This window comes from Coregonus clupeaformis, chromosome 27 (genome assembly GCF_020615455.1).
Source record: "Coregonus clupeaformis isolate EN_2021a chromosome 27, ASM2061545v1, whole genome shotgun sequence".
Lineage (NCBI taxonomy): Eukaryota > Metazoa > Chordata > Actinopteri > Salmoniformes > Salmonidae > Coregonus > Coregonus clupeaformis.
In genome coordinates this window covers 48,269,991-48,285,327 of record NC_059218.1, presented here as the reverse complement: position 1 = coordinate 48,285,327, position 15,337 = coordinate 48,269,991, and the positions used below count along the sequence as shown (strand labels likewise).

The following is a 15,337-nucleotide window of genomic DNA, read 5'->3' as shown; positions in this document are numbered from 1 at the left end:
AGAAACACCAATGCCATCCTCCCATTGTCATGTTGCCTAAACGGTCTATCACTCTGTCATACAGTACATGCTTTTAGTTTTTGTTGTCCTAGGTTACCTGGCTAAAATGCTTGCTAACTAGCCTAACTTCCTTTAATGGGCAACGATGCGCCTGGCCAGCTAGTAAACATTAGCATACTACAGTACATCTAGCTGTTGAACTTACATCCAGGGGCACAATATATTCATTTATGGTTGGATCAGAATCGCCGGTATATTCATTGGCCAGTACGGATAATGTAGTAAAAATTCAAGATCCATCCATGGCTAATTTAGGAAAGGGACGATTTTAGCTAGCTAGCTAGCTACTGGAAGGCAACAACACAACGAGATGCAACAACTCAAGTTTTTTTCTGTTAATGACGTTTGGCTTCTGAGGTGATATGATTGGCCTGAAGCCAAATCCAAACTGGCTTCCCTTGACACTTTTTTTTTCGGTGCGCCAGAACCATTCACAGATGAGTTTAGCTCAACACTGATTGGCTATTATTATTTATTTATTTACTTTAAATTGGGGAAGCCTGGCTTCCCTTGGCATCCATGAATACACACCACTGGGGTTTGTGTGTGTGTGTGTGTGTGTGTGAGAGAGTGTGTGTCTGTGTGTAAACATCATCCCAACCATACACATACACACATAGTCAAAGATCATACACAACAATGCTACAGGAGGGCATCGCAGTTCCGGAGCGACCCACTAGGTGTCATCATCCGACAACCTCAGGCACCTCCTCACTCACAGTCGGGACTAATCATCTTCCTATTGGTGTCACCTGTGTCTATCTGATTCACCTGCGTATTTATTCCCTCACTTCCCTGTGTTCCCTTGCTCAGTTTTCTCTGCTAGTTTCACTATGCCAAGCAGTACTAATCAGTGTCTGATCGCGGGACGTATGGACAGGTACGTGAGAAGTGTTCTCCCTGTTTATTTATTATTTCAGTCATAGTTAGTATTTCGTATTTTTGGCTGTCTGCCTGTTTTTTGGAGTCTTATTTGCGCCGCCTTTCTTTTTCGTGTGAAGTCTGTTATTTTGTATCCTTGCTTCGGGACCATCAGTAAAGTTCCTTGTTTCACCATCTCTGCCTACTGCCTACTGTCTAACCTGCACCACACCTGGGTCACACCTCACACCAACCATTACAGAAAACTGAGCCACTATGCACCCATCAGAGGCAGCACAATATCATAGCGCATTGGCAACGCAGGGAGCCATGCTGAACCAGCATGACCTCAGCCTGCAGCAGATCACAGAGAAACTCCACCAGCTGACAATCCTCCTTCCCGACGGAGCAGGGCCGGGTGGCCTACATTTTCACTCTGTTGATGGATCGAGCCCTTTCCTGGGCTACCGTGGAGTGGGAGAGACAAACTCCGGCGTGCTCCAATTCCTACCTATTCACCAGGGAGTTACGCAAGGTGTTCGACACCTCTCGTGTGGTGTCAGGGCACAAGGCCGGGAGGCGTCTCATGGCCTGTCGGCAGGTAGACCGTTCGGTGGCGGACTACTCCATGGCGTTCTGGACCTGGGCTCGAGAGGCAGGATGGGAGGAGGCCGCCCTGGTCGTCCTTTACGCTAGGGGATGAAGGACGAACTCCCCTTCAGGGAGCTGCTTGAGCGACTGGACGGTGTCGTCGACCTCTCGGTGTGAGTAGACAATCGGCATCGTGAGAGGGCACACGAGAGAGGCATGACGCAAGGCACGCCTCCGCGTCTCCCTATCAGCCCGGAGGCTTTCCGCCGATTCAGGGAGGAGATGCCTCAGGAGGATGCTATGCAGCTGGGTGCGGCGCGCTTGTCCAGGATGGAGAGCGTCAGAGGCGGCTGCGCCAGGGATGTTGCCTGTACTGTGGCCAGACAGGTCACCACTGCGAATAATGCCCGTAGAAGTCTGGAAACGGGATGGCTCGCTAGTATCGGGAGGGGTGCTAGTGAGCCGGAACCGAAACCCCAACTCCAGAGACTTCCGGACTTTTCTTCCCGTCAGGGTTCAATGGGCCCGCGCTGCGCATCGGGCGCATGCACTGGTGGATTCTGGGGCCGCGGGAAACCTGATGGATGCTGGGGCTGGCCCAAGGGTGGAGCGCTCCGTTACTCTCCCTCTCCAAGCCGGTTCCGGTCATGGGCCTGGACGGCCAACCGTTGGGGTCGGGCTTCATCACCCGGCGCACTGTCCCCGTGCGTGTTGGGAGGATATCCCGTTTTTTATTCTCCAGAGTGTCCCCATCGTCCTCGGCCACCCCTGGCTGGTCGCCCACAAACCCCGGATAGACTGGTCCACGGGGCGGCTCATCCTGGAGGGAGGCGCCGCACCCGTCCTGTTCCGGTCTCCACCGAACACTCATCAGCCCAAACCACCGTCTCCCTCACCTCTTCCCCCAAACCGCCGTCCCAGGCCACCTACCAGTCCTCACCTCTTCCCCAGGTCCCTCACTCCGAACCGCCTACCGCCCTAGCGGCGGTTGCCACCGGGAGGACCGCGGCTACAGACTCCGTCACCGGCCCAGACCTGGCAGGCGTTCCCTGGGTGTATTGGGATCTGGGGGAGGTGTTTAGTAACCTCATCATAGGCTATACGACTGTGCTATCGATCTCCTGCTTGTTTCACTGCCTACTACCTACTGACTAACCTGCAGCGCACCTGGGTCACACCTCACACCAACCTTTACACAACAACTCACTAATGATCCGCATAAACAGTGAACTGGGTTGTACAAATAGAAAAATAAATAAAAGGTAAAGTTAAACTAATTAAAAGCAAAGTAAAACAACATGGACGCAGTGAGCAGTGTTACATAGACAACAGCTGAAGACGATAATCAATGTGAGAATCTTCAAAGTTTTTTTCACGGATAGTTAGTTTTTTTTTTTTTTATCACTTGGTGCATGTGTTGAATTTTCAAAACTCTTAGTACAAAACTCCAAACTGATAACAATTGTAATGCAGCCAGTCTAACATTCAAAATCTCTCATTGTCCATTCATTTTGTTTGTAGAGATCTTTCACCACACAGTTATTGATCCAAAATATAAGTTTACTGTGAAATATATGAGTACTTGGGCATTGTCATGCTGAAACAGGAAAGGGCCTTCCTCAAACTGTTGCCACAAAGTTGGAAGCACAAAATCATCTAGAATGTCATTGAATGCTGTAGCGTTAAGATTTCCCTTCACTGGAACTAAAGGGCCTAATCCGAACCATGAAAAACAGCTCCAGACCATTATTCCTCCTCCACCAAACTTTACAGTTGGCACTATGCATTGTTCTTGTGCTGATGTTGCTTCTAGAGGCAGTTTGGAACTCGGTAGTGAGTGTTGCAACTGAGGACAGACCATTTTTATGCGCTACGCGCTTCAGCACTCGCCGGTCCCGTTCTGTGAGCTTGTGTGGCCTACCACTTCGCGGCTGAGCCGTTGTTGCTCCTAGACGTTTCCACTTCACAATAACAGCACTTACAGTTGACCAGGGGCAGCTCTAGCAGGGCAGAAATGTCACGAACTGAGATGTTGGAAAGGTGCCATCCTACGATGGTTCCACGTTGAAAGTCACTGAGCTCTTCAGTACGGCTATTCTACTGCCAATGTTTGTCAATGGAGATTGCATGGCTGTGTGCTAGAATGTATACACACCTGTCAGCAATGGGTATGGCTGAAATCACTAATTTGAAGGGGTGTCCACATACTTTTGTATATATAGTGTATTTAGGAAGAGGCCATCATTTCATGGAGTCTGTGAAGGTATAAACCACATGGAAAAAGGGGTAAGCAAGATAGGTAAAAAAAACAGATTTTCACCAATTCAAATGAATGTATTGTTTTAGAAATGTCATGATGCTTGTAAGTAGATCACTGTAAGATTGTTCTATACATCATGTGGGGTCTCTATAAAGATCAATATGAGTTCCTAAACCTAGTGCATCCTTGTAGCTTGTGTGGGATAATGTAGTCAAAATGTGGGGTAAGTTGAGCCAATGGTTGAGCCAATGGTAAGTTGAGAAAATGTATGTGTTTTTTTCCCAGGTATATGAGGTAACAACAGGGCCTGTTAAAAGTGTTTTAAAAAAAAGTATTAAGTGTTTGTTAGGTATTAAGCCTGTGTTAAAATTATAAAAAAATCAAAAAAGTGATTGGGATTGTGTTTGGGAAATAAAGACATGGTTTTAAAGAGGTAGTGGTACTATTTCAATCAGTACAGACGTTTGTAGGTTCTCAGACATTGCAGTACCTCATTGTTCATACATCTGGGGAAAAACCTTTTGGTGAATCCAAGCTCGAAGTACCGGTCAAAGGTTTTAGAATACCTACAGTCTTGGTCAAAAAGTTTTGAGAATGACACAAGTATTGGTCTAAACAAAGTTTGCTGCTTCAGTGTTTTTAGACATTTTTGTCAGATGTTACTATGGTATACTGAAGTATAATTACAAGCATTCCATAAGTGTCAAAGGCTTTTATTGACAATTACATTAAGTTTATGCAAAGAGTCAATATTTGCAGTGTTGACCCTTCTTTTTCAAGACCTCTGGAATCCGCCCTGGCATGCTGTCAATTAACTTCTGGGCCACATCCTGACTGATGGCAGCCCATTCTTGCATAATCAATGCTTGGAGTTTGTCAGAATCTGTGGGTTTTTGTTTGTCCACCCGCCTCTTGAGGATTGACCACAAGTTCTCAATGGGATTAAGGTCTGGGGAGTTTCCTGGCCATGGACCCAAAATGTTGATGTTTTGTTCCCCGAGACACTTAGTTATCACTTTTGTCTTATGGCAAGGTGCTCAATCATGCTGGAAAAGGCATGGTTCGTCACCAAACTGTTCTTGGATGCTTAGGAGAAGTTGCTCTCGGAGGATGTGTTGGTACCATTCTTTATTCATGGCTGTGTTCTTAGGCAAAATTGTGAGTGAGCCCACTCCCTTGGCTGAGAAGCAACCCCACACATGAATGGTCTCAGGATGCTTTACTGTTGGCATGACACATGACTGATGGTAGCGCTCACCTTGTCTTCTCCGGACAAGCTTTTTTCCGGATGCGCCAAACAATCAGAAAGGGGATTTATTAGAGAAAATGACTTTACCCCAGTCCTCAGCAGTCCAATCCCTGTACCTTTTGCAGAATATAAGTCTGTCCCTGATGTTTTTCCTGGAGAGAAGTGGCTTCCTCGCTGCCCTTCTTGACCAGGCCATCCTCCAAAAGTATTTGCCTCACTGTGCGTGCAAGCTCTGCACTGGTGGTGCCCCGATCCCGCAGCTGAATCAACTTTAGGAGACGGTCCTGGCGCTTGCTGGACTTTCTTGGGCGCCTTGAAGCCTTCTTCACAACAATTGAACCTCTCTCCTTGAAGTTCTTGATGATCCGATAAATGGTTGAATTAGGCGCAATCTTACTAGCAGCAATATCCTTGCCTGTGAAGCCTTTTTTGTGCAGAGCAATGATGACGGCACGTGTTTCCTAGCAGGTAACCATGGTTAACAGAGGAAGAACACCCTCCTTTTAAAGCTTACAGTCTGTTATTCTAACTCAATCAACATGACAGAGTGATCTCCAGCCTTGTCCTCGTCAACACTCTTCACCTGTGTTAACGAGAGAATCACTGACATGATGTCAGCTGGTCCTTTTGTGGCAGGGCTGAAATGCAGTGGAAATATTTATTTGGGATTAAGTTCATTTTCATGGCAAAGAGGGACTTTGCAATTAATTGCAATTCATCTGATCACTCTTCATAACATTCTGGAGTATATGCAAATTGCCATCATAAAAACTGAGGCAGCAGACTTTGTGAAAATTTATATTTGTGTCATTCTCAAAACTTTTGGCCACGACTGTACTCATTCAAGTTTTTTAAAACTGTTTTCCACATTGTAGAAAAATAGTGAAGACATCAAAACTATAAAATAACACATATGGATCCATGGAATAACCAAAAAAGTGTTAAACAACTCAAAATATATTTTATATTTGAGATTCTTCAAATAGACACCCTTTGCCTTGATGACAGCTTTGCACACTCTTGGCATTCTCTCAACCAGCTTCATGAGGTAGTCACCTGGAATGCATTTCAATTAACAGGTGTGCCTTCTTAAAAGTTAATTTGTGGAATTTCTTTCCTTCTTAATGCGTTTGAGCCAATCAGTTGTGTTGTGACAAGGTAGGGGGGGTATACAGAAGATAGCCCTATTTGGTAAAAGACCAAGTCCATATTATGGCAAAAACAGCTCAAATAAGCAAAGAGAAACGACAGTCCATCATTACTTTAAGACATGAAGGTCAGTCAATCTGGAAAATGTCAGGAACTTTGAAAGTTTTTTCAAGTGCAGTCGCAAAAACCATCAAGCGCTATGATGAAACTGGCTCTCATGAGGACCGCCACAGGAATGGAAGACCCAGAGTTCCCTCTGATGCAGAGGATAAGTTCATTAGAGTTATCAGCCTCAGAAATTGCAGCCCAAATAAATGCTTCACAGAGTTCAAGTAACAGACACATCTCAACATCAACTGTTCAGAGGAGACTGTGTGAATCAGGCCTTCATGGTCAAATTGCTGTAAAGAAACCACTACTAAAGGACACCAATTAGAAGAAGAGACTTGCTTGGGCCAAGAAACACGAGCAATGGACATTAGACCAGTGGAAATGTTCCTTTGTTCTGGAGTCCAAATTGGAGATTTTTGGTTCCAACCGCTGTGTTTTTGTGAGACGCAGTGTGGGTGAACGGTTGATCTCTGCATGTGTATTTCCCACCGTAAAGCATGGAGGAGGAGGTGTTATGGTGTGGGGGTGCTTTGCTGGTGACACTGTCAGTGATATATTTAGAATTCAAGGCACACTTAACCAGCATGGCTACCACAGCATTCTGCAGCGATACGCCATCCCATCTGGTTTAGGCTTAGTGGGACTATCATTTGTTTTTCAACAGGACAATGACCCAACACACCTCCAGGCTGTGTAAGGGCTATTTTACCAAGAAGGAGGGTGATGGAGTGCTGCATCAGATGACCTGGTCTCCACAATCACCCGACCTCAACCCAATTGAGATGGATTGGGATGAGTCGGACTACATTGTAGAATAATAGTGAAGACATCAAAACGATTAAATAACACATATGGAATCATGTAGTAACCAAAAAAGTGTTAAACAAATACAAATATATTTTACATTTGAGATTCTTCAAATAACCACCATTTGCCTTGATGACAGCTTTGCACACTCTCTTGGCATTCTCTAAACCAGCTTCAACTGGAATGCTTTTCCAACTGTCTTGAAGGAGTTCCCACATATGCTGAGCACATTTGTTTAACCCTTTTTTGGTTACTACATGATTCCATATGTGTTATTTCATAGTTTGAAAGAAAAACCCTTGAATGAGTAGCTGTTCAAAAATGTTTGACCGGTAGTGTAGGTCTGGATTGAAATCGTTTCATGCCTCATCCATGGCCTGAAGGAGGGAAGTACGCTCATGGGGATGGCAATCATACATCTCCTACCTGTATTGTAATATTGTATTGTATTGTACACTATTGTATTGTCCTTATGTATTGTAGTGGTCCTGTACATGGATAGGTTTATAAGAGCATGGCACTAGCAACACCAGAGTTGTGGGTTCGATTCCCACTGGGATCACATACCAAAATGTGTTGTCACTTTGGATAATCGTGTGATACGTACAGTAAATTACCTATATTACAGTATTAAAGTACTGTATTGGCCTATATTATGGTATTACAGTACTGTATTGGCCTATATTATGGTATTACAGTACTGTATTGGCCAATATTATGGTATTAAAGTACTGTATTTGCCTATATTATGGTATTACAGTACTGTATTGGCCTATATTATGGTATTACAGTACTGTATTGGCCAATATTATGGTATTAAAGTACTGTATTTGCCTATATTATGGTATTACAGTACTGTATTGGCCTATATTATGGTATTACAGTACTGTATTGGCCTATATTACGGTATTACAGTACTGTATTGGCCTATATTATGGTATTACAGTACTGTATTGGCCTATATTATGGTATTACAGTACTGTATTGGCCTATATTACGGTATTACAGTACTGTATTGGCCAATATTACAGTATTACAGTACTGTATTGGCCTATATTACGGTATTACAGTACTGTATTGGCCAATATTACGGTATTACAGTACTGTATTGGCCTATATTACAGTATTACAGTACTGTATTGGCCTATATTACAGTATTACAGTACTGTATTGGCCTATATTACAGTATTAAAGTACTGTATTGGCCAATATTACGGTATTTCAGTACTGTATTGGCCTATATTATGGTATTACAGTACTGTATTGGCCTATATTATGGTATTACAGTACTGTATTGGCCAATATTACGGTATTACAGTACTGTATTGGCCTATATTATGGTATTACAGTACTGTATTGGCCTATATTACGGTATTACAGTACTGTATTGACCTATATTACGGTATTACAGTACTGTATTGGCCTATATTATGGTATTACAGTACTGTATTGGCCTATATTACAGTATTACAGTACTGTATTGACCTATATTATGGTATTACAGTACTGTATTGACCTATATTACAGTATTACAGTACTGTATTGGCCTATATTACGATATTACAGTACTGTATTGGCCTATATTACGGTATTACAGTACTGTATTGACCTATATTACGGTATTACAGTACTGTATTGGCCTATATTATGGTATTACAGTACTGTATTGGCCAATATTACAGTATTACAGTACTGTATTACCGCCCCTCCATCAAAAAGACCCCAGCAACTCCATTTTGGATACATTTTTCCTGTGTAGGAGCTAGAAACATAAGCATTACACTGCACCTGCTGTAACATCTGCTGTAAACAATCAACCAATACGCTTTGATTTGATTTGATTTGTTACATACAGTACATCTCTGATCTTGTCAAGATTGTTTTTTTTAACTTACGGTCATCATCAGAGTAGCACATTCACGTATATATCATAGTTTTAATGTTTCTACTTTACAGACTTACATTTTCACTATGTAGTTCTCAAAATCTTGAGTAGACAAACCTGTTTCCATATGTAAAATCTATAGGTTTACCAAACGTTTAAGTGATCATCAATTAAGAGCAGTCAGATTAAGTAACGCTAAGATGTATTTGAGCAAAAGCGAAGAGAATCATATCGAAGGTCGTGTGAGCATTGCATTGTGAAAGACAGTTACTTTATATGAACATGTAATGCAATGTGAAACTTGTATTTCTAGATGAAACACTGATTATTGAGTTTGGTGAAAAAGTGACCGTATGATTTTGTGTGTTGTACATAGGAGTTTTGAAACAACTGCCCTTTTTTTGATAATCTGTTTTGAGTTTTTGTGCGAAGAGTTATGGAGATTTACTAAAGGAACCGTATATTAAATGTCCCAAATTATTCCCTATATAGAGCCCTATTGGCCCTGGTCAAAACAGAGAATGGGGTGTGTATTGTAATGGTTATTTATTAGGAAAAGAGTAGGTGACTTTCAGAGGTGTTAACTGCTAAAAGACATTCAGACTTAATTAAAGTCATTTTGTTTCTCTGTCAGATCATCAGTCTGATTATCAGAGAGAGAGAGAGAGAGAAGGTGAGAGAGAGAGAGAGAGAGCGAGAGAGAGCGAGAGAGAGAGAGAGAGAGAGAGAGAGAGAGAGAGAGAGAGAGAGAGAGAGAGATTAACTTTTGTAAATCCTGGTCTAAACAGCAACAATTCCTTTATCAAATGACCAACTGAACAATTAAATCTGTTTCAAACTGTTCAAGCTGAAATCGATCACACCTCTAAGCTGTCAGCTCATCTGGCTCTTGACAGAGCAGAGGTGTTATCTGATCAGGAATTGAGCAGCTTGGGCTAATCCTAGTCTAGTGCTGAAATAGAAAACACAAACAAAGGTTACTGAGAAGAGGAAGGAAAGGGCAAATCCAGATTATAACACGGGGTTGTTTGGATCCTGGATGCTGATTGGTTGATAGCAGGGAGTTATAGCTCCACAATCCCCCCCGCATTCCACTGGTAATACCTGTTAACATTTCCTTTAGATGTATCAATGCACATCCACTGTCCCACAGCCCAGCCAGGCAATTTATAAACTTTAATTTCCCCTGAAAAAAAAAAAAAAAGCGTCTAGACATTATTTTCCCCTTGCTTCTTGTTTAGTATTTGGTTTGGTACAGCGGGGGATTAATATAATCCTTGCTGTCTGCCTCTCCAACCTGTGCAACATGTTGCAGTTTTTTTGTTGTTGTTGTTGTTGCAATCTCCACCGTGCCATGCATATGAACGTGACAAGACTGACAGATTCTCTGAGCCAGGTGAATACATTTATCGGGATCATTATAATGGAGGTCCAAAGAAATTGTCAATAGAAAAAAATGAAAATGCACATATTTTTGCTGTCATTACATGCTGCTTGACGTGATTGTCTGTTAGCTGTAGTTGGCTAGCTAGCAAAAGGAGAAGTAACGGTAGCTATCCTCCATAACTATCCTATTGACTCAACAATCAGCTGGTTGTTGCCTATTTATCAATTATTCATTGAAGTTCATGTCTCTCATCATAATTTTAGCACCGCTAGCTAGCGTTATATTAACATTTTAGTCATTTAGCAGACACTTTTATCCAGACCGACTTACCGGAGCAACTAGGGTTAAATGTCTTGCTCGAGGGCAGATCGGCAAAGTTTTCCCCTAGTCGGCTCAGGGATTCAAACCAGCGACCTTTCGGTCACTGGCCCAATGCTCTTAACTGCCACCCCACATGCCAATGATTTGTTTAACATAGCAAATACTGTAGATTGAATAGAATTAACGCCCAGGTCAAAACATCCCAATAGATATAACGACCAGCCTGTTTGGTTAGCAACTTCAGAACCTCAGAATTAACAACTGGCTTTTCCCCGGACTATATCTGGTGGAAATATCTGGTACTCATCGAAGTAACGTTTTTTAATGAAAACATGTTGTTAATCTTTTTTTTTTATATGTTGGCAACCGTTTTATAAAAGCAATATATAAAACATCTCCTATGGACAACACTACTGGGGAAGTGTGTGTATGTTTAGTTGAGTTAATTAGGATCCCCATTAGCTACTGAGAAACCTAGAGAGAGATGTAGTTTAGTTAATTAGGATCCCCATTAGCTACTGAGAAACCTAAAGAGAGATGTAGTTTAGTTAATTAGGATCCCCATTAGCTACTGAGAAACCTAAAGAGAGATGTAGTTTAGTTAATTAGGATTCCCATTAGCTACTGAGAAACCTAAAGAGAGATGTAGTTTAGTTTATTAGGATCCCCATTAGCTACTGAGAAACCTAAAGAGAGATGTAGTTTAGTTAATTAGGATTCCCATTAGCGACTGCACATGCAGCACCTACTCTTCCTGGGGTCCACATGAAACGTTCAAATACATGACAAACTACAAAATAGTCGAGAACAACATAAGATATAACATTAAATTTCAAATACAAAATATAAATAAAACAAGAGTTTATATATATTGGAAAGACACCAAGAGACAACAACAATACTATTTACACACTATGCATTTATACGTATTTTTATTCTCATATACAGTACAGTTAAATTATATCTGTAGAAAGAGAGACGCGCCGTGATAGAAGGTATTTATTTATCTGTTTTTTAAAGCTAAACGTGCTTTTTTGCCTGAGTAACCTCTGGTGGCAGAGCCTTCCACCATGACATGGCTCTTTAAATAACTGAGTGGTGCATTAAATCTGTTTTTGGTTTGAGTACAGTGAAGAAACCTGTTGTACTACTTGTCCTTGTAACCCTTGCACTTGCGTGAGTGCACTGATAGATAAATATGGAGTTTTATTTGGAGCAGTCTCTCTCTCTCTCTCTCTCTCTCTCTCTCTGTTCTCCCTCTCTCTCTCTGTTCTCTCTCTCTGTTCTCTCTCTCCCTCCCTGCTCTCTCTCTCTCTCTCTCTCTCTCTTCTCTCTCTCTCTCTCTCACTCGTTCTCTCTCTGTCTATTCTCTCACTCTGTTTTCTCTCTCTCTCTCTCTCTCTCTCTCTCTCTCTCTCTCTCTCTCTGTTCTCTGTTCTCTCTGTTCTCTCTGTTCTCCCCCCCTCTCTCTCTCTCTCTCTCTCTCTCTCTCTCGCTCTCTCTCTTTCTGTTTTCTCTCTATCTTTCTCTCTCTGTTCTCTCTCCCTCTCTGTTCTCTCTGTTCTCCCTCTCTCGCTCTCTCTCGCTCTCTCTCGCTCTCTCTCTCTGTTCTCTCTCTGTATTAATGGACCTCTCCTCAGGGTTTCCTGTTTGTTTCTTTGGCTGCTCTATTTAAGCAATAAGGCATGATAACCAGGGAACTATCGTGTGAATAACTCCCGACTATCATGGTCCAAACACACCAAGACAGTCGTGAAGAGGGCACGACAAAGCCTATTCCCCCTCAGGAGACTGAAAAGATTTGGCATGGGTCCTCAGATCCTCAAAAAATTATACAGCTGCACCATCGAGAGCATCCTGACTGGTTGCATCACCGCCTGGTATGGCAACTGCTTGGCCTCCGACCGTAAGGCACTACAGAGGGTAGTGCGTACGGCCCAGTACATCACTGGGGCCAAGCTTCCTGCCATCCAGGACCTCTATACCAGGCGGTGTCAGAGGAAGGCCCTCAAAATTGTCAAAGACTCCAGCCACCCTAGTCATAGACTGTTCTCTCTGCTACCGCACGGCAAGCGGTACCGGAGTGCCAAGTCTAGGTCCAAAAGACTTCTCAACAGCTTCTACCCCCAAGCCATAAGACTCCTGAACAGCTAATCATGGCTACCCGGACTATTTGCACTGCCCCCCACCCCATCCTTTTTACGCTGCTGCTACTCTGTTAATTATTTATGCATAGTCACTTTAACTCTACCCACATGTACATATTACCTCAACTACCTCAACTAGCCGGTGCCCCCGCACATTGACTCTGCACCGGTACCCCCCTGTATATATAGCCTCCCTACTGTCACTTTATTTTACTTCTGCTCTTTTTTTTTTTTCTCAACACTTTTTTTGTTGTTGTTTTATTTTTACTTTTTTATGTTTAAAATAAATGCACTGTTGGTTAAGGGCTGTAAGTAAGCATTTCACTGTAATGTCTGCACCTGTTGTATTCGGCGCATGTGACCAATACAATTTGATTTGATTTGATTTGATGTTCTTAGGTCCGAGGCGAAGAGTAGCTGCTGCATGTGCAGTAGTTAATGTGGATCCTAATAAACGAAACACACATGCCCTTCCCAGTAGTGTTGTAGATGGGAGATGTGCTAATCACATACAGTACAGAGGGTACAGAGAAGAGAACGCTGTCTCTGTGCTAATTAGTACACACTGTATTTTTTAAAGTTCAGTGCTCCGCGTTCCGTGTTCCATGCGTTCCGCATAGATAGAACAAAGCTAAACTAGGCCTGGCTGCTCTGTAGAGAACAGTTCCAGAAGGAGGAGGAAGAGGAGGAGGAAGAGGAGGAGGAGGAGGAGGAGGAGGAAGAGGAAGAGGAAGAGGAGGAGGAGGAGGAGGAGGAGGAGGATGATGAAGAGGAGGAGGAGTAGGAGGAAGAGGAAGAGGAGGAGGAGGAGGAGGAGGAGGAGGAGGAGGAGGAGGATGATGAGGAGGAGTAGGAGGAAGAGGAGGAGGAGGAGGAGGAGGAGGAGGAGGAGGATGAAGGGTAGCTGAGTAGTCTCAGAGGAGGGAGAGGAGGAGGAAGAGGAGGAGGATGAAGAAGAGTACTAGGACAGGCGTAGTCTGTGGGAGAATCTCAATTGCATACTCCTCGTGCCTCTCTCCTCGACTTCTTCTCAAAACCCATTGGAGGAGAAGGTCAGAGGGGAGGGACCTCTGGCTTTCTCATCCAATGGGTTTTGAGGAGGCGAGAAGAGAGAAGAGAGGAAGCAATTGAGATTTTCCCCCTATCCTGACCTTTGATCTCCTTCTCGTTCCTGAACCAGTGGAGGTCGGCAGCTGGCTTGAAGCCATGGGTCATGCATACTCTAACCTCTGACCTCTAACCTCTAACCCCGACCTAGTAGTACAGTGTCCTGACCTTTGATCTCCTTCTCGTTCCTGAACCAGCGAAGGTCAGCAGCAGGCTTGGAGCCGTGGGTCATACAGGTCAGAGTGATCTCATCTCCCTCCAGGGCAGGCTTGGTCAGACCGTCTATCTCTGGCTTCTCTGGCACCCCTACAGGACGGGAGGATAATTACACACGTTATTAAAACAATAAAACACACACTAAATAGACTTGAGGGTTAAAGGAAAAATCCACCCAAAACCACAAATTCTTCAAATGTACAGTGTCAATTATGTGATAACCATATTTTTTGGTGAACAAATGTTTCATTTTGTCGTTATAATAAGGTTGGTAGCAATATGAAAATCGTTGTGAAAATCTGTTGCAGCTCAAGTCGACTACAAAACCCACAATGCAATTCTCTCCCTATGGGCTGGCTGGCTAGCTAGTTGGCTCCACACAATAATACCAAAGTGAATATCAGCATGTGAAGTAGCTAGTTAGCTGTAAAATCACCTAAACAAACTGCACTATCAATTTAGGAGTCTATTATCTCACCATGTTCAACCTGCAGATCGATGTGCCTCACAGAGTGGAGTCTGACATTCACAACAGCCATGCAATTTATTTATTTAACCTTTATTTAACTAGGCAAGTCAGTTAAGAACAAATTCTTATTTACAATGATTGCCTACCCCGGCCAAACCCCCGGCCAAACCCCCCCTAACCCGGACGACGCTGGGCCAATTGTGCGCCGTCCTATGGGACTCCCGATCACGGCCAGTTGTGATACAGCCCGGGATCGAACCCGGGTCTGTAGTGACGCCTCTAGCACTGCGATGCCACTCAAGGAACCCCTTGAAGAGACTGAAGAGGCAGACAAATAGGAGAAATGTGTTAGACCCTCTATTAAATTACACATTTTCTCGAGGTAGGAATATCACGAAAATATGATAAATGGCTCATTCAAGAGAAGACAACCTCCCGCGTTATGACATCGGCCAGAATTTCTACCTGCTTGAACGGCTCAGCTACACATGAAAACATAAAATGACCCCGGGAATCAATAGAACATTGCTCAGAGATGTACAAAAACAATATAACATAAAAAAATGGGCGAATCCTTCCTTTAAGGCTGCAGAATATAATGTGTGAGCAATGACTGGGAAAACAGAGATGACACACAAATATCAACATCCATCATTTGACAAGACAAGGAGAGTGTAAAGGGTGTGTGTGAGTGTGTGTGTATGTGCTTGAGCGTGA

At 43.2% G+C, this 15,337-nt stretch overlaps 1 protein-coding gene across 2 annotated transcripts in view; it reads right to left on the bottom strand.

The window, feature by feature from the left end:
• LOC121542039 (cell adhesion molecule 2) overlaps positions 1 to 15,337 on the bottom strand; it is a 659,771-nt gene that overhangs the window by 100,157 nt on the left and 544,277 nt on the right. For both annotated transcript variants that reach the window (XM_041851466.1, XM_041851467.1), the window contains one exon: positions 14,104 to 14,241. In XM_041851466.1, coding sequence (XP_041707400.1) covers positions 14,104 to 14,241 — 138 coding nt within the window. The remainder of the gene's footprint in view (positions 1 to 14,103; positions 14,242 to 15,337) is intronic.